The sequence below is a fragment of the Rhinatrema bivittatum genome, chromosome 3 (genome assembly GCF_901001135.1).
Source record: "Rhinatrema bivittatum chromosome 3, aRhiBiv1.1, whole genome shotgun sequence".
NCBI classification, from domain to species: Eukaryota; Metazoa; Chordata; class Amphibia; order Gymnophiona; family Rhinatrematidae; genus Rhinatrema; species Rhinatrema bivittatum.
The window spans coordinates 25,246,935-25,266,605 of record NC_042617.1 but is presented as its reverse complement, the minus strand read 5'-3'; the positions used below and the strand labels follow the sequence as shown (position 1 = coordinate 25,266,605).

The window sequence follows — 19,671 nt, the reverse complement described above, 5'->3', positions numbered from 1 at the left end:
TTTCTTAGGACAGACTGGCCAAAGATGGAATCCTGTCGTCCAGCCTTGTCCAGGCAGTAGTGAGCTGCGAAGGTATGGAGAGAGCTCCATATCATAGCCCTGCAGATGTCAGCAATCGGTACTGAACGGTAGTGTGCTATTGATGTTGCCATTGTTCTGACTGAGTGTGCCTTTACTCGTCCCTGTAGTGGAAGGCCTGCTTGCTGGTAACAGAATGCAATGCAGTCTGCCAACCAGTATGAGAGTGTTTGCTTGCCCACCGCATTCCCAAGTTTGTTCTTATCAAAAGATTCAAAGAGTTGGGTGGACTTTTTGTGGGCTGTAGTGCGGTCTAATAAAACGCAAGAGCATTCTTACAGTCCAAGGTGTGCAGAGCTTGCTCACTTGGGTGAGCGTGAGGTCTTGGAAAGAAAGTGGGTAAGACTTTGGACTTTTAAATGGAAATCAGTTACTACCTTAGGAAGGAATTTAGGGTGAGTGCGAAAAACCACCCAGTCATGGAGGAACCTTGTGTAGGGTGAGTAGGTCACAAAGGCCTCTTACTCACTTACCCTGCAAGCAGACATGATGGCTACTAGGAAAAGAACCTTCCACGTAAGGTATCTGAGTTTGCAGGAGTGCAAGGGCTCAAAAGGCGTGTGCATGAGCCGTGCAAGGACAACATTGAGGTCCCATGCCGAGACCGGTGGCCGTAGAGGAGATTTAAGCTGTAATAAGCCTCTCAAAGCGACTGACTGGGGTGGAGCCGTTATCTGGGCATCCCCTACTCCCTGATGGTAAGCAGAAATGGCACTAAGGTGCACTCGGATAGATGATGTCTGGAGACCAGATTCTGAGAGGTGCCAGAGATAATTTAACAGTCTCGATGTGGGGCAAGAAAATGGGTCCAAGCCCTTCTGTGTGCACCACAAGGTAAATCTCTTCCATTTAGAGCAGTAGGATTTCCGCGTGGAAGGCTTCCGTGAAACTACTAGGACTTGAGATACATCACTTGAAAGGTTGAGTGGTTGTAGTATCAGCCTTTCAACATCCAGGCTGTCAGAGAGAGGGCCTGGAGGTTCGGGTGGCATAACTTGCCGTGATTCTGTGTTATGAGGTTGGGCGACGTGCCCAGGGGAATGGGGTCCTGGACAGAAAGGTCGAGAAGTATGGAAACCAAATTTGGCGCAGCCAATATGGGGCTATGAGAATCATTAAGCCCCGGTCCTGTTGTAGCTTCATGAGAGTCTTGCTTATTAGCGAAATCGGAGGATACGCATAAAGAAGGCCTTTGTTCCAGGGACGGGCGAAGGCATCCCTGGCTGATGCTCGCCGGTCCCTGTGCAGACAGCAGAAGTGTTCCACTTTGTGATTCTGACTGGACGCAAAGTGTTCGACGGTCAGATGACCCCACCGGTGGAAGATTCTGCTCGCAACCGAGGGATCCAGAGACCATTCGTGGGGCAGGAAACGTCGGCTGAGGCGGTCTGCCAGTGCATTCTGAATGCCCGCTAGATAAGTGGCTAGCAGAAGAATGGAATGCGACAGGGCCCAGGCCCAAATCTGCGCTGCCTCCTGGCAGAACAGATAGGAGCCCATGCCCCTGTTTGTTCAGGTACCACATTGCAACTTGGTTGTCTGTTTGAATCTGGACAACTCCGTTGGAAAGGCAGTCCTGAAATGAATAAAGGGCGTACCGCATCACTTGAAGTTCCAAAAATGTGATTTGATGGGTCGTTCGGCTGTTGCCCAAGTCCCTTGAGTTTGAAGGCCTTGGACGTGGGCTCTCCAATCTAAGTTGGAGGCGTCCATAGTTAAGGTCACCTGAGGAGCCGGTTGCTGGAAAGGAAGACCCACTTGTAAGTTGGCTTTGTGTGTCCACCATGCAAGGGACAGACGAACCTGGCTGGTTATGTGTACCAGGACGACAGCAGTTGAGCAACTTGTCGCCACTTGGATTTTAGAGTCCAGTCAGTCTCATGGCAAGGCATGCCATAGGGGTGACATGGACTGTTGATGCCATGTGGCCGAACAACCTGAGTAGCTGGCCAGCGGAGGCTCTTTTCTGACGGCGGATAAAGCTGGCAAGGTTGGATAGCGTAATCGCACAGTCCTTGGGTAAGAATGCTCTGGACAGTGTCGTGTCTAGGTCTGCTCCTATAAAGGAGAGAAGATGAGACGGTGTCAACTGGGATTTGGGGTAATTGATTAAAAATCCCAATGAGTTTAGAAGCCTTATGGTGAGACCGAGAGAGTCGAGGGCTCCTTGTTTTGACTGGCTTTTTATGAACCAGTCGTCCAGGTATGGAAAAACGTATATGCCTCTGCTGCATAACTGCGCAGCCACGATTGCCAGGCACTTCGTAAAGACTCGAGGCGCCGAGGCTAGGCCGAATGGTAATACCTTGTTATTGATAGTGACTGTGACCCACCACGAATAGCAGATATTTGCAAAGAGGAGGGGAGATCGCAATATCGGTGTATGCGTCTTGAAGGTCCAGAGACCAGAGCCAATCCCCTTGTTGAAGTAGAGGAAGCATGGTGCCCAGGGATACCATTCTAAAGAAATGTATTCAAGGCACGGAGGTCCAGAATAGGCCGGAGGCCGCCGGTCTTTTTTGGAATTGGGAAATATCTGGAGTAGAACCCTTTCCCCTGCTGATTCAGTGGAACCGGTTCCACGGCTCTGACCGACAGAAGGGTTGAGAGCTCTGACTCGAGTTTTCCTGTGTGGTCGTACCAACTCCAGGATGGATTTGGTGGGAAGTCCAGGGGTATTTTTGAAAAATTTAGATGGTAACCATGGGTTACGAAGGACAATACCCACTGGTCCATGGTAATCGGATGCCAATTTGTTGCAAAGTGGCACAGGCGGTCCCCCACTGGAATATGGTTGCTGCTCTCTGGAAAAGAGTCAAAATCCAGACACAGGGCCAGCTTGTGGAGCTGGCTGTGGTCTAGATGTTCTCGCTTGGCGCTCATGTCCCCTCTGAGGTGCCTGAGTCGGTCGTGCACGGGATGCAGGACAGTAATATCTGCGTGGCCTGAAGAATTGTTTCTTGGGTACTCTACGCGTGACCCTGCGGGCTATGGAGGGAACATCTAGGGAGACAGTTGACAACTGGCGCAAGGTCTCATGATGGTCTTTTAATTGGGCCACTGAATCCTGGATCTTATCCCCAAACAGGTTGTCTCCGGTAAAGGGTAGATCTGCCAGTTTGTCCTGCACTTCTGGGCGTAGGTCTGAGGCCTTAAGCCAGGCCCAGAGTCTAGCACTGATGCCCGCTGCCAAGACTGTGGATGCTATTTCAAAAGAATCGTAGGCAGCTCTGACTTCATGTTTGTCTGCTTCCATTCCTTTTTGTAGGATGGAGGATAAAGTTTCCTGTTGCTGTTGTTGAGGCAATGTCTCTGCAAATTCCTGGACTTGTTTCCAGAGATTTCTGGTATATTGGGTCATGTATAATTGATATGCTGCAATTCATGATATCAAAATGGACCCTTGGAAAACTCTTCGTCCCAACGCATCCAATGCCTTCTGTTCCTTTCCGGGAGGAGCAGAGGAATGTGGGCGCGATCGTTTAGCCTTTTTCTGAGCTGATTCCGCGACTACAGAGTGGTGGGGCAGCTGACTTTTTTGGAAACCTGGGGCTTGTTGAACCAGGTAGGTAGCATCTGTCTTTCTATTGACTTCATGCCAGTCCGTTATGGACATGGTCCTCGGACACTCGGGGCATTTTCTAAACCCGGTCGCCATGTTAAAAATTGGTGGGCGTGCAGTTGGTGACCATCAGGCACCAAAGCGGTAAGCTGCCGGGAACCGACCACAAGTACTGGAAAAAATACTTACCGAGCGTCGGAGGGAATGGAGCGCGATGGGGGACCCCGATGAGGGATTTTTAAGAAGATAACTTCAAATATTTCCATGAGGAAAGTTGTGAGAAATTTCTCACAGAGCCCCTAAACAGCGAGGCAACTGCTGCGTGGAAAAAATGAGACTGAAGGGAGACCCCTGGTGGCTACAGGGTTAGTGGCATGCTGGGCATGCTCAGTGTGCCAGTCAAAGTTCTAGAAACTTTGACAAAAGTGTTCCATGACAGGGCTCCATCTGATGATGTCACCCATATGTGAGGATTACCATCCTGCTTGTTCTGGGAGAATTCAAAAAAAAGAAAACAAACTTCAACGTAGCAGGCTATAAGCTGACACGTGGAGGGTATCTAGATTAATTGCTTACTTCATTTCCAATAATTTCAATATTCTGCTGGACTTGTGGAACCCACTGTCTTAAAATAGCAAAAAGTTCAGAAATTGAGGTATTTGGATTGACGAGAATTGCCTGGCAAGCTGCATCGTTTGGGTCAAAGAACGAGAACTCTGTGGTAAGAAAAGAGAAAAAAACAGAGCTTTAATAAATGTATGCAATATGGAGAAATTCAGACTTACCTGATATAAAGGAAAGGAAATTAAATTATTCCTACTACACCAATCTAGAAAAATTGGGTTTAATGCCCTTTCCAGCTGAAGAAGGCAGAGGTTGTTTTTTTTAAACACTTGACATTGCTAGTATATATGTGGGGCAAAGAACCTAAGTTGACCAGTTTTCTACTGCCAAAACTAATAATTAAATGAGTAAACAAACTATAAAAACACGAAAAGTTTCATCTGCACTTTTTATATACATTTAATTAATTTAATGTTAAAGAAGATCCTTCTCCTCTATTTTTATTTTATATTTTTAAAGAATTTGTAAATTTTTCTTTCACTTTCTATTTTAGAACCATTAGGAAGTACCAAAGCCCAATTATTCTGGGTGGGAGGATGTTAAACCAGCCTTAAAAAACCTATTCCGAAAGTAGTATCTTTATTTATTTTTCTCTTTTTTTCTATACTGCCTATCATCAATCTAGGCGGTTTACAAATTTTACATATATAAAGTTTTAAAATAAATAAAATACAATACCAGTACAAAATAGTATAAAACATACAACATGAATAAGCGATTTTTGACTTTCCCATCTAAACCCTCTTGCTACTTAACTTTTCAGCCCTGTCTCTTTACCTTTAGATATCATTATAAGCCGCCATAAAAAGCCAGGTTTTTAGCATTTCCCTAAATAGCTTATGCTCTCTCATTAGCTATAACTCCTCTGGCATTGAATTCCAGGGTACTGATCCTGCCACTGTAATCACTCGCTCATGCACCAGATTCAAGCTAGCTTCCTTCACTGAAGTGGTCACTAAAAGACCTTTATTCTCAGACCGTAATTCCCTTTGCAGCACATACCACTGTAATCTGGATCTCAACCTTCCATTTTCCAGTTTAAAGAGTACCTTATGTATTATTACTAACACTTTAAAACGGATTCTAAAAAATACTGGCAACCAATGAGGGTCCTTAAATACAGGCATGATATGTTCATACCTCCCCACTCCACAAAGTACTTTGGCCACGGACTTTTGTAACAACTGTACTAATTTAATCATGTTTTTTTGTAAACCTCGAAGAAGTGGGTTACAATAGTCAATATTATTTAGTATCATTTGCATAACTAACCGAAAATCAAACCCCAATTATGGTGTCAATCAACGCAATATACGCAACTTGAAGTACCTGATTTTCACCAGCTTATGCACATGATCCTTCACAGCTAATTCACAATCCAACTGGACTCCCAAGTTAAGTACAACTGACGATAGTGCAAAATCAATTCCTTCAAATAACATCTTCAACACCTTGACATCTAAACACCTTTTTACAAACTATATAATTTCAGTCTTACTGGTGTTCAATGCTAACCGATTCTGAGTTAACCATATTTTTATTGACAAATATGATGTCAGCATCTCAAATGCTTCCTTCAGAGAATCCTTATTTAAAAACCAAAACCGAATATCATATGGGAACATCCGATATTCTACCCCCAATTTTCCCAATACATGGTGCAATATAAATAATAAATAGGGGAGCAGACAGGGAAGATTCCTGTGGAACCCCCATTTTAATATCGAACCAATTAGAAGTTCTCAGAGATTAGTTGAAAGCTTATTTTTGAAAGAAATGAGGAAAACCAGTCTTTCACAACCCCAGATATCCCGAATTCAGACAGTCGATGTAGCAGCAGAGTATGGTCATCTGTATCAAATGCTGCTCAAAACCCGTCAAAACGTATCTGGAAAAATAACAGTAGCAACTCCATGTTGTTATATCTCCTAAATCCATAATGAGTGGAATTCAAGAGGGAGTTTTCTTCCAGATACCTAACTAAATGTCTATACACTACTTTCTCAATAACCTTTACCAAAAAGGTCAATGAGGATATGGGACGATAATTCATTAAATTTTCTGGATCTAGGTTCCCCCCACCCCCCCTTTTTTTTTTTTTTTTTTTTTTTTTTTAACAGTAGACACACTACTGCCCTCTTCGGTTAATCAGGGACTATTCCTTGACAGTTCAGGTGACCTGCACACTCCTGGAATATCCCCTTTCCTTGAATAAAGACATTTTTTTCTTTTAGCTGCCAGTGTTAAGCATTTCTTTTCAGCCCACTACACTGTACCTCCTTGCTTCTTTACATAATACATGGCCACCTGGATGTCTGTCTGGATCAAGATTCTCTTGTTCAATAGCAGATGGGAGAAAACCCATAAGGGTTGATTTTAAAATCCACGCGTGCACGTGCAAGCGGCGTGTGGGAGGGGGAGGGGAATTTTCGCAAAATAAGCGTGGCGACACAATCGAGCCTCCCCCAGTTCCCTACCCCCCTACTTAACCTTCCTCCTTCTTCCCCTCTCCTCCCCGCTCCCTAAACCTAACCTGTTCCTAAATCTTTTATTTTGGTACTTACTGCTCCTCTGGAGCAGAAGTAATATCTGTGTGCCGGCCGTGTGCCGGCCGGCTGCCGGTGCGTGATTCCCCGGGACAGTGTCGAATGGCGCTGCCCTGCGTGGCCCAGACCATGCCCTCCCGTTCGCCCCTTTCTTTGGGTCCAGCACTTCTGTGCGTAACAGGGGTTACGCTTGTGGCTGGGCCTGTTCTAAAATGCACACAGAGCGCACAAGGCCCAGCCACATGTGTAACCCCGTAATTTAGGCACGTGGCCCTTTTAAAATCGGGTCATTAGAGCATAATAGATTGCTCTCAGCTCCAGAAATTTGATTTGCAGTTCATGCTCCGCTAGAGGCCACAACCCCTGGGCTCAGGCGGCACTGGTGTACACTACCTACACTTTGGGACAGATTTTAAAAGCCCTAAGCGCGTAAATCCAGCTGGGGTTACGCGCGCCGAGCCTATTTTGCATAGGCCCGGCGATGCGCGCAAAGCCCCAGGATACACGTATGTCTGGGGGCTTGAAAAAAGGGGCAGGGCGGGGCCAGAGGCCGCCGTAGGGCTACTCGGCCGCCTTGCACAACCTATGCCTGCCCAGAGGCAGGCGCAACTTGTAAAATAAAGGTTAGGGGGGGGATAGGTGGGGCTGGGAGGCGGGTTAGGTAGGGGGGGGGGGGGGGGCGGAAGGAAAGTTCCCTCCGAGGATGCTCCAATTTCGGAGCACTAGTGTGCAAGCCCTTGCATGCGCCGACCCTGGATTTTATAACATGTGCGCGGTTGCGCACACATATTATAAAATCGGGCGTACATTTGTGCGCGCCGGGTAGCACGCACAAATGTACCCCGCACGTGTAGGTTTAAAAATCCGGCCTTTTGGCAGGAGCACTGGTGATCACTGTCACTTGATGCACCGGGACATATTTATTTATTGTTGTTTTCTATACCACCTATACAAATATTCCTATGGTCTAAGCGGTTCACATGAAAAATGTGAAAAATACATTGACATAATCAATTAAAACAACAATTAAAAAATAACACTAAACAATATAAAAGTTTAAAAATCAAATAAAAAGTGATAAAAATTAACAAATAAAATAAAAAAAAAACTAGCTGACAATAAATGAAATAGGCTTATTAGGTGGAGTCAAAAGGTTGTTGATGCAGAGTTGTAGACCGAGGAACATAGGTAGGTTTTTACGGCTTTTTAAAATTTGGCTATGTTAAGACATTAAACGGAGAGAATCGGGAACAGAGTTCCAAAGAACGGGACCTGCCACTGAGAAAGCTCTTTTTCTCATTAAATCCAGTCTAGCTGTTTTGATTCTAGGGATTTCTAGGAGACATTTATCTTGGGATCGTAGCTGGTGCAATGGTTGGTATTATCTTAGGGTAGAACAAAGCCAAATTGAAGAAGGATTGTAGATTAGATCAGTGGTTCTCAACCTTTTTTCTGTCGGGACACACCTGACAGATGGTTCTCACATGCGTGACACACTGACCCATGATCGTCATGGGGCTAGATGTAAAAGTACAGTTTGCATCCACGGGAACCCCCCTGACCCACAATAATGGATGTAAAGCAGAATTATGACATTCCCCATACAACTCACCCTACAAAAAAGATATTCTGGTTCTGGTGTCATCTCAGTAACAGCAACTCAAACTCCTTCTACTTCCAGGCTCAATAGCCCTACTTATGAAAAGACAACAGTTTACCACCAATGCATGTCCACTTGAGAAAACACAACAAATAAGACTGATACAAATGCTTACATGCTAGTAAAATATCTCATCTCGGTAACAGACACAGAACTGACCTAACATACTCCCAGGATCTGTAGTAATGCACATAAACTAATCCACACACAGTCACACCTGAATTATGGAATACACTCAAACAGGAGCAACCCTATCTATGAAAAGGCAACACTACAAATAATAAATCAGGCCCTAAAAACCAATACACCTCTTATTAGGAAAACAGAACTAGCAAGCAGCTATAGATCCCACACAGAAATAATTGTAAAACTATACTAATAAGCAGAATAAATGTTTCAAAACAGCTATGAACAGAATAACATCCAACAATTAAAAACTCATAAAAACTATTAAACATTCTCCAAACACCAATAAAATATTTCAAAAAAGCAGACATCACATAATATTAAATAATTAAAATGGCAGTCAATCACGAAAAATTAACTTAAAAAGCCACCTTTACTTACCCCCTCCAGCAGATCTCCTACTCCCCTTCCAAGCAGGCCATGGCACACACCAGAAGCAACAGTAGAAGCTAAGCTCTATAATCATGGGCCTCTTCCTTAGTGCCCATGTCTCTCACACACACACCATACCAGTCATGCCCCCAAGACCAGTTTCTGTCTCTCACACACCAATCATCTCCCAAACAGTCTTTGACACACACACACCAGTCACCTTCCTGAACAGTTTCTCTCATGCCATACACACACACAGGCTTCTCACTCCCGTGTTCTACTTACATATATGGGCTTCTCGCTCTCATAATCACTTTCTCTGTCTCACACACACACACTCACCAGTCTCTCACTCCCATGCTTGTTCTCTCCACATGCACAGACTTCTCATTCCCATAATCACTTTCTTTCTCTCTCTCACACACACACACCAGTCATTTGACCTCTCTCATGCATACACACACACAGGCTTCCCACTCCCATGATCTCTTTCAGATATACAGGCTCCTCTCTCCCATGCTGTGTCACACACACCCAGGTTTCTCACTCCCATGCTCACTCTCTTCACATGATTAGGCTTCGCATTCCCATAATCACTTTCTCTCTGTTACACACACACCAGACTCTCTCTCCACGTGCACAGGCTTCTCATTCCCTGAATCACATTCTCTCTCTCACATTCACACACACCAGTCTCTTTCTCTCACACACACAGTCACCTTACCAACCCAGTCTCTCTCTCTCTCATGCATGCACACACACACAGGCTTTCCACTCCCAAGCTCTCTCACATAATCAGGCTTCTCACTCCCATGCTTTCTTTCACACACACACACACACACACACACACACACACACACACACACACACCCCACAACACCAGGCTTCTTACGCCCATGCTTTCTCACATACCCAGATTTCTCACTTCCATGCTTTTTCTCTCTCTCTCTCTCACACACACACACACACACACACATCAGTCACCTCTCTGACTAATGTCTCACACTCTCACATACACATCAGTCATCTCCCTGAGCAGTCACTTGCATTGTCTCTCTCACATATACACACACATCAGCTCTCTGACCAGTTTCTCTCAATCACACACAGGCTGGCTGCTTCTCTCTCTCTCTCTCACTCACTTCCTTCCCCCCCCCCCCCCCCCCCCGAGCACAAATGGTAGCTGCAGCAGTCTCCTCCTCCAGCCCCCACAGGTCAAGAAGAATCCCTTCGGCCGTGGGAGGCTCATGCTGCTATCGCCTTTCCCGATTACCGGCTGCTTCGATTGCTCGGGGGCCGATGCTGCTGCCGCCACTATTTTTCCACGCGGCACGGCTCTTTCTCCTTCCCATGCACCAAGTATCACTTCCAGTTACGGGTCACGGGCGGGGGGGGGGCGCGCGGGAAGAAGAAAAGGCCAGCCGCAGGTGCCACTGCTTCTTCTACCACCGCTGCCGTTCCCACTGGGCTTGAACGTACTGATAGCCCGGTGGCAATGGCAGCAGGGAAGAAAGAGCAGCAGGAGAGACCGGGAGCACGCGACACACCTGCCGGTGCTTGGTGACACACTGATTGAAAAGCGCTGGATTATATTATGGATAATTGTTAACACTTTAAATTGGATTTGTTGTTTTATTGGAAGCCAGTGAAGAGTCTGGAGAATGGGAGTAATATGGTCTCTGCGCACTGTGTTGGAAATAAGACTAGTGGCAGTATTTTGGACTAACGGACAGATCGCAATGTCAGGAAGACCTAGAAGCAGAGAGTTATAGTAATCAAAAGACACACCAACAGATCTTCTGGTTTCATCCACCACTGGAGAGATGCTTGCAACTCGGAAGTTAAAGAAACTGCCCTTGTAGGAACCAATGAACACCCCATACATACAACTGAATTGTAGAGGTGCCTCTCTAAATATTCATATATCCACTGAGCTTATGGCAAGATAAATTGAATTTTAATTTGTTAGCCATTATATAGACTGATTTCTTGCTGACATTTTCTGCATTTCTGTGTTTATGCATGGTTTGAAATCTCTATCTATTTGTCCTAGTTTTATAAGGATTTTTTTTAGTTCTTGCTAGATTGTGTTTTAGTAACTGCATTTGTTAATTTTTAAAAAGGGCTGGTATCTACAAAAGTTGTTTGTTTCCTCCCTCCCACCATACCCATCTCCTAGGGTATTTTCTTCTTAAATAGTTCTTCAAAGAACTTAGGTTAAGTGAATAATATAATACCAATCTACCATCTTGTATATTAGTCAGAATTAGCAGAAAGCAAATGTTGCTTACCTGTAACAGGTGTTCTCACAGGACAGCAGGATGTTAGTCCTCACATATGGGTGACATCACAGGATGGAGCCCAATCACGGAACACTTCTGTCAAAGTTTCCAGAACTTTAACTGGCCCCTACTGGGCATGCCCAGCATGGCACTATCCTTGCAGCCATCAGGGGTCCCCCTTCAGTCTTGTTAAAAAGCTACAGGTAATGCCGAAAATAAAATAAGAAAACGTTATGAACCCAAAACTGCAGGGCGGCGGGCAGGTTTCGTGAGGACTAACATCCTGCTGTCCTGTGAGAACACCTGTTACAGGTAAACAACATTAGCTTTCTCACAGGACAAGCAGGATGGTAGTCCTCACATATGGGTGACTACAGAGGTGAGGATGTCCAAGTATGCACCAAATGTACTCAGGCATGCAAGGCATTAGGCCTGGGATGAAATCTGGCCGAGGGCATCCTGAACCCCACCAGGCAGGTGGAAGGGTGTTGGTATGTCACGTTGTAAATAGGTTGCGCAAGACAGACTTGCCAAAGATGGAATTTTGTCTTCTGGCTTTGTCTAAGCAATAATGGGCTGTAAAGGTATGGAGAGAACTCCAGGTGGCAGCCCTGCAAATGTCAGGAAGCTGCACTGAGCAGAGGTGTGCTACTGAAGTTGCCATGACCCTCACAGAGTGTGCTTTAACACGGTCTTGAAGTGGAATGCCTGCTTGCTGATAGCAAAATGATATGCAGTCCGCCAACCAGGAGGAGAGAGTCTTTTTACCCACAGGCTGCCCCAATTTGATAGGATGGAAAGAGACAAACAATTGAGTGCTTTTCCTGTGGGCAGCTGTACAATCTAGATAGAACGCTAGAGCCCGTTTGCAGTCAAGGGTATGCAGAGCCTGCTCTCCTGGATTGGAATGGGGCCTGGGAAAGAAGGTAGGTAGTATAATGGATTGATTGAGATGAAACTCTGAAACTACCTTAGGTAAGAATTTAGGGTGAGTGCGGAGTACTGCCCGGTCCTGCAGAAGTTTAGTGTAAGGCGGATAGGTAACTAGAGGCTGTAATTCACTAACTCTGCAAGCGGAAGTCATTGCCAAAAGGAAAATCACTTTCCATGTGAGATATCGAAGGTCACAGGATTAAAGAGGCTCGAATGGTGGTTTCATGAGCCAACCCAAAACTAGGTTGAGGTCCCAAGAAGGGGCCAAAGGACGCAGAGGAGGCTTGAGGTGAAGCAAGCCTTTCAAAAAAAGTGTTACCAGGGGTTGTACTGATATGGGAACATCCCCGACACCTTTATGGAAGGCAGCTACCGCACTGACATGCATCCTGATGGAGGAAGTTTTTAGAGCTGACTCTGACAAATGCCAGAGATAGTCCAGAAACTTCGTGATTAGACAGGTAAAGGGGTCAAGGGATTGAGAAGAGCACCATGACGTAAACCTGGTCCATTTGTAAGAATACGATTTCCTTGTGGAAGGCTTCCGTGAAGCAATCAGGACATGGGAAACTGGTTCAGAAAGGTTAAGTGGCTGAAGGATTAACCTTTCAACATCCATGTCGTCAGGGACAAGGCTTGAAGATCGGGGTGGCGGAGGCACCCGTCGTTTTGAGTGATTAGAAGCGGGTCCTTTCCCAAAGGAATGTGCCTGCGAATGGAGAGATCCTGAAGTATTGGAAACCACACTTGGCGTGGCCAGTGAGGGTGCTATCAGGATCATGGTTCTCTTGTCCTGATGTACCTTCACGAGAGTCTTAGAGAGAAGTGGAAGTGGAGGGAATGCATATAGGAGACCGGTTGTCCATGATAGGGAGAACGCGTCTCCTGGCTGACAGTGTTGGCTGCGAGTGAGAGAGCAGAAGTTGTCTACTTTGCGATTTTGAGGTGAAGCAAAGAGGTCTATTTGAGGATAACCCCATTGGTGGAAGATCGAGTTCGCCCTTTCTGGAGAAGAATGAACATGGCAGGAGGCTCCCTTGGTAACTGTGTTGACTGAAGACAGTCCCTACCCCAAGGTAGAGGCATCTACCTCCAGGATGAAGGGATGATCAGAATCTGGGTGCCATAAGAGAAGGCTTGTTTGAGATCCTGGAAGGCGTTGACAGTGTCTATAGACCAATTCCCAGTATCTTCACCCTTTCAGGTCAAGGTGCTGAGTGGCATTGCCAGAGCTGAATACCCAGGGACAAATAGGTGGTAGTAGTTAGCGAATAATAGAAAATGCTGTTGCACCCAAAAGCTGACCAACTGGGGCCAGTCTAGGATTGGTTTCAGGGAGGTGCATTCGTTGGTCAATTTGTTTCATTTGTTTTGTCAAATGGAGAGTAGGCGCACAAAACAATGGTATGCATGTATGTGGGTAGCTACCTACAAACACGAATACCATATTTTGAAAGCTGCTGTTGTGTTGCAGAGTCTGAATGGCATGAGATGGTATTCATAATGCCGTCTCACGTATTAAACATGGTTTTCCACTCGTCTCCCTCTCTGATGCAAATAAGATTGTATGCTCCCCGTAGATCTAACTTAGTGAAGACCTTGGTACCTTTGCAGGCAATCAAAGAGCTCCGAGATGAGAGGTAGCAGGTACCAGTTCTTTTTTTTTTGCGAAGGCATTAAGGCCCCAGTAGTCATTACAGGGCCTGAGGGTGCCATCCTTTTTGCCCATGAATTAAAAAAACCACTCCAGTGGGAGAAGATGGCCGAATAAATCCCCTTGCTAAGTTCTCCTTGACATATAGACTCATGGCCTCAGTCCCTGGAACAGATAATGGGTAGACCCTTCCACACCTGGGTACCTTGTCTAGAAGAAGGTCGATACCACAATTGTAAGAGTGGTGCAGGGGCATGGTTTCAGTCTACTGCTTCGAGAATATATTGGTGAATTCAAAATACTGTGGAGGAGGCTGGTCAGAAGGGGGAGAGGCACTGTAATCTCAGAGAGTCATCCTGGAATAGGATCTCTAATTACAGAGGAGATAGTTACCGGGTATTCCAGGATACTGGTAGAAATCTGATGTTTATGAATCAGGGCTTGTTCAATGAAATTATCTCCCGCTCTGGAATCCACAAAGGCCTCTTCATCCAGCTGACAATGCTCAGTGGAAATGGAGATGGGAACCAGAAATTGTGGGGAGGAGAAGTTCCAACCTAGGGTTGCCTCCACGATTAACCCTAGGCATGGGAATTTCCCAATTTCTCAGGGCATTGTGATACTAAGTGTCCATGACCAATACAGTATAGGCCCAAGCCCAGCTCTTCAGAGCTTCTCAATCGAGAGGAGAGCTTAGCTCAGCCCAATTGCATGGGCTCGTCTGGTACTTTGGGTTCTGGAGATGACCCTGGGGTCATGGGCGACTGGAAACGGGTGCCGGATGGTTTTATTCTCCTGAGCCCTTTTATGGAAGAGACGATCAATGTGACCAGCCAACAAGATCAAGACATCCAATGAGTTGGGAACGTCTCGGTCTGACAATTCATCTTTGATTCTACTGGAAAGCCTTTGCCAGAAGATGGCGGTAAGACTGTCCTCCCTTAGTTCAGTTTGGAGGCAAGAGTGCAGAACTCTATGGCATACTCCCAGAAAGTGCTGAACCTTGCTGAATCCAGAACAGGTCGCTGCCAAGGAGGCGGTTTAGTTGAAATTGCTGGAGGAAGTCTGGGAGACTCTGGAGTAGAGGATCACCATGTTCTTATATGGGAGAGGCCCAGGCTAGCGCAATACCACCTAACGATGAGAGGATGCACGTAACCTTGGGACTGATCAGTGGGAAAGAGATTGGATTGCAGCTCAAAATGCATACGATACTGACTGATGAATCTGTGACATTCTTTGGCATCCCCCTGATAGCATGGTGGCGAAGGGAGCTGCAGGTACTGGTCAACATGGTGCACAGGGAGGAAAGGAGGCAAAGCTGCCGAAGTGGTGCTGGTGTCAGGGCATCAATATGAATTGTGTTCTTTCAAGCAGAGCAGTCACCTGGTTTAGGACCCCATTACTGTTCTTGGACATGCTGGGCCAGGCCTGGAATAGCCTGGAGCAAGGTCAGGTCCACTGAATCCATGGCCTCAGCAATCTGTAAGATCTCTGGACCCTTGCTGCTGTGGCGAGGTTGGCTCAACCTACGGGGAAGGCCCCATAAGCTCTTACTGACAGCTGGTGGAGCTACACAGAGAAGACTGACTAGGACCTTCACTGATACCAACCCCTTTCCCCTAGTGTTGAGCCATTGGGTTCTGGGGCCAGCAGGTCTTAGGCGAGAGTCTCTGTGGTTATAGCATAGGCATCAATCCAGGACCAGACTAGGGTCAAAGGGAGGTGAAAACAAGAATGATCAGTGTCCAGACAAGGGACAGATCCAGTAGTCAGTCTGAGGGGAGGTGAGCAGATGAGGCAAGGCTGGGCTGGAGAGACGAGGCAAGGCTGGAATGCAGGAAACAGAAGCAGAAAACACACAACACATTTTCTAGTGTAGACAACCCATTGCTGAGGCAAGACCAGGGTGCGAAGCTGGGCCTTATGTACTCAGCCACGTAATGTCATCGGGAGGCACTGGCAACCCTGGTTCCCACCATGGGCCCGTTAAGAGGCGGCACACATGTGCCAAGGGGCAGCCCACGGGGGAGGGAGGAAGATGAGGTGATGGCGGCATCCTGCTCAAACTAGCTTGCTGGGCATCTCCCCAGCAGTGAAGGGGTGAGTACTACCAGTCAAGAGTGGCTCCCACTTCTGGCAAATGTAACAAGTAAGAGGAAAAAAAGAAACCAATCTAGTTCTCAAAGGAGGTCGCTGAAAAAATAAAGGCAAAAAGAACAGCATTCAAGAAGTATAAAAGGATCCCAAAGAGGAACACAGGGAAGAATACCTGGAGAAGTTGAGAGATGAAGAAAGAAATCAGGAAAGCAAAAAGTCAAGCAGAAGAAAGTATTGCCAAAGAGGTAAAGCGACATGACAAACATTTTTCAGATATAAAAAGGAAAGAAGAGAGGCTTGAAGTGGTATAGTAAAATTGGAAGATGACAAACAGCAATATGCGTCGAGGGACAAAGAAATGGCAGAAATATTAAACATAAGAACATAGGAAATTGCCATGCTGGATCAGAGCAAGGGTCCATCAAGCCCAGCATCCTGTTTCCAACAGATGCCAAACCAGGCCACAAGAACCTGGCAAATACCCAAACATCAAGAAGATCCCATGCTACTGATGTAATTAATAGCAGTGGCTAATTCCTAAGTCAACTTGATTAATTGCAGTTCATGGACTTCTCCTCCAAGAACTTATCTAAACCTTTTTTGAACCCAGCTACACTAACTGCACTAACCACATCCTATGGCAACAAATTCCAGAGCTTAATTGTGCGTTGAGTGAAAAAGAATTTTCTCCGATTAGTCTTATATGTGCTACTTGCTAACTTCATTGAGTGCCCCCTAGTCCTTCTGTTATCCAAAAGTGTAAATGTATTTATTATTTATTTTATTTAATAGTTTTTCTATACCGTCGTTAAGTTATTTACCATCACAACGGTTTACATCAAGGCACATAAAATAGCATTAAATATCTAAAATGGATAAAAAATTATAAAAGTGCCAATAATTTAAAATCCGGTTATAAAATACAGTATCATAAAATTCTATTTGATGTATTTCATTTCTCTTGTCTCTTAAATACATGTACCATAATTAATCTACATGTAAATACATAAACCTCTTACAATTAATATTATAGATAAAAACTATCGTAAATAACCAATTCATATCTACTCGTTCAAGACCTCTCATGATTTTAAAGACCTCTATCATATTCCCCCCCTCAGCCGTCTCTTCTCCAATTCAGTATTCGCTAAAGACAACTCTGGAGAAAGACAGTAGCTGGTTGAGTAGAAGTTAGATTGGGGTGGGGTAGAAGAAACTCCATATATAGAAGAGAATGTATGGGAAGAGCTAGGAAAACTGAAAGTGGACAAGGCCACGGGGCCAGATGAGGTACATCCCAGGATACTGAGGGAGCTCAGAGATGTGCTGGCATGTCCAGTGAAAGACCTGTGCAATAGATCCCTGGAAACTGGATTGCTGCCGCGTGACTGGAGAAGAGCGGTGGTGATCCCACTTCACAAGAGCAGGTCTCAATAATCCTGACTTCTTGGGGATTAGAAAGTACTGGGAATACAACTATGACCACATTCCAAGGGCAGAACCCACTCAATTGCCTTCTGCTGAAGAGAGGCTAATTTCAAATGCAGTTAGGCAGATTGAGAGGGTCGGAACTGAAGACTGACCTCCACTGGACTGGAGGGGTCCGAAAGAAGTACAAGTGGTAGCCATATTTCACATTCTTCAGGACCCACTTGTCCTTGGCAATATGCGAAGGCAGGGATGTCAAACTGGTTCTAAACTTATACAAGGACTTCTGCTGGGCCTTTGGCTAATGCCTCTCCCTTTGCTGGACTCGAGTTGGGAGCTGCTGTGATATAGTAGGTGAAGCTTGATGAGGCAGAAAAGGACGGAAGGGATGTCTTGGAAAAATGGACACTTGTAGGCGAAGTACTAGTGTCTAGCAGGAACCAGCTGGTCCACTACTGCTGCCAACTTGCACCTTCAGTCTGGATTGATGCTCCTTGATCAGACCCACTGTCTCCTGCATCTTAACTCGAAATAAGTTTCCTCCTGTGCGTGGTATATCCAACAAATGGTTTTGTGCATCTTCATGGCAGCCATTCTCTCAAATATGCAAGCCTCCTAGCTCTTATAGAGAAAGCCAAGTTTCTGGTCACAGTGTTGAAAGCTTTTATAAATGGAGCAGATGATATGTTTCTCACACTTTTCCATATCTTCTACAGCCTAGTGGATGCCTGCATGCCTGGGGTCTGAAGATTCTATCAAATGCTTCAATTTTTGTACATACATGTAAATAGTACACCATGTACAACTGGCGAGCCACAGTTCAAACCCCAAGCATAGATTCCTGGAAGACATTATTTCCAAATGCATCCAATGCCCTTGGATCCTTCACAGGAATCATGTTAGAATAATCTCAGGAGCACTTTGCACTGACTCTACAATCAGAGTGGTGCAATAGTTGGACTACTTCAAAGCCTGGGAAGGCCTGAACTCTATACTTCAGATCAAGCTTATGGCTACAGGAAGACATGATATCGAAGCCTGCTACATTCTCATCTGCAGGTTGTTGAGGAGGCTATGTACTGGGATGGACGAGGAATCTGATGGAGGTTAGAGAAACAGCTACAACTTGAAGATATATATTCTTGGGTCCCGCTCTTTTCTGACACCAATGGACATCTTTGTTAGCTTATCTAGAAAGTGTGAGTAGCTGAGATCTTCTGGATAAGGAGAGGTATATAGAGGCAAGTCTGGCAAAGAATCTGAAAGAAAGAATCCCCATAGAATCTTCTTCCTTGATCCCAGTGAAATGCTGATCCAGACTGTGGTCTATCAGGGAGCTGTTTCTTACTGCAGAGAAGTGTTACAGAGGGTATCACAAAGCTCCTGTCCAGGTGATTTACTACTCTTAAGTTTGTCGATCAGGTCTACCACATATTCTAGGTTCACCGTGATTTGGTTCAGTCCATCTGAATCATTACCCATGAAAACCTTCTCCAGTACGGGTACCTCCCCAACATCCTCTTCAGTAAACACCGAAGAAAAGAAATCATTTAATCTTTCCGTGATGGCCTTATCTTATCTATGTGCCCCTTTAACCCCTCAAACATCTAACGGTCCAACTGACTCCCTCACAGGCTTTCTGCTTCGGATATATTTTTAAAAGTTTTTACTGTGAGTTTTTGCCTCTTCGGCCAACTTCTTTTCAAATTCTCTCTTAGCCTGTCTTATCAATGTCTTACATTTAACTTGCCAATGTTTATGCATTAACGTATTTTCTTCTGTTGGATCCTTCTTCCAATTTTTGAATGAAGATCTTTTGGCTAAAATAGCTTCTTTCACCTCCCCTTTTAACCATGCCGGTAATCGTTTTGCCTTCTTTCCACCTTTCTTAATGTGTGGAATACATCTGGATTGTGCTTCTAGGATGGTTTTTGGGTTTTTTTTAACAATGACCACACCTCTTGCATACTTTTTACTTTTGTAGCTGCACCTTTCAGTTTTTTTCTAACTATTTTTCTCATTTTATCAAAGTTTCCTTTTTGAAAGTTTAGCACGAGAGCTGTGGATTTGCTTACTGTCCCCCTTCCAGTCATTAAATCAAATTTGATTATATTATGATCACTATTGCCAAGCGGCCCCACCACCGTTACCTCTCTCACCAAATCCTATTCTCCACTGAGAATTAGATCTAAAATTGCTCCCTCTCTCGTCGGTTCCTGAACCAATTGCTTAATGGGTAATGATTC

At 45.2% G+C, this 19,671-nt stretch overlaps 1 protein-coding gene across 14 annotated transcripts in view; it reads right to left on the bottom strand.

Annotated features, from left to right (window-relative positions):
* Positions 1-19,671, bottom strand: part of CLIP4 (CAP-Gly domain containing linker protein family member 4) — a 347,916-nt gene that overhangs the window by 231,163 nt on the left and 97,082 nt on the right. For all 14 annotated transcript variants that reach the window (XM_029593003.1, XM_029593005.1, XM_029593006.1 and 11 more), the window contains one exon: positions 4,217-4,356. In XM_029593003.1, coding sequence (XP_029448863.1) covers positions 4,217-4,356 — 140 coding nt within the window. The remainder of the gene's footprint in view (positions 1-4,216; positions 4,357-19,671) is intronic.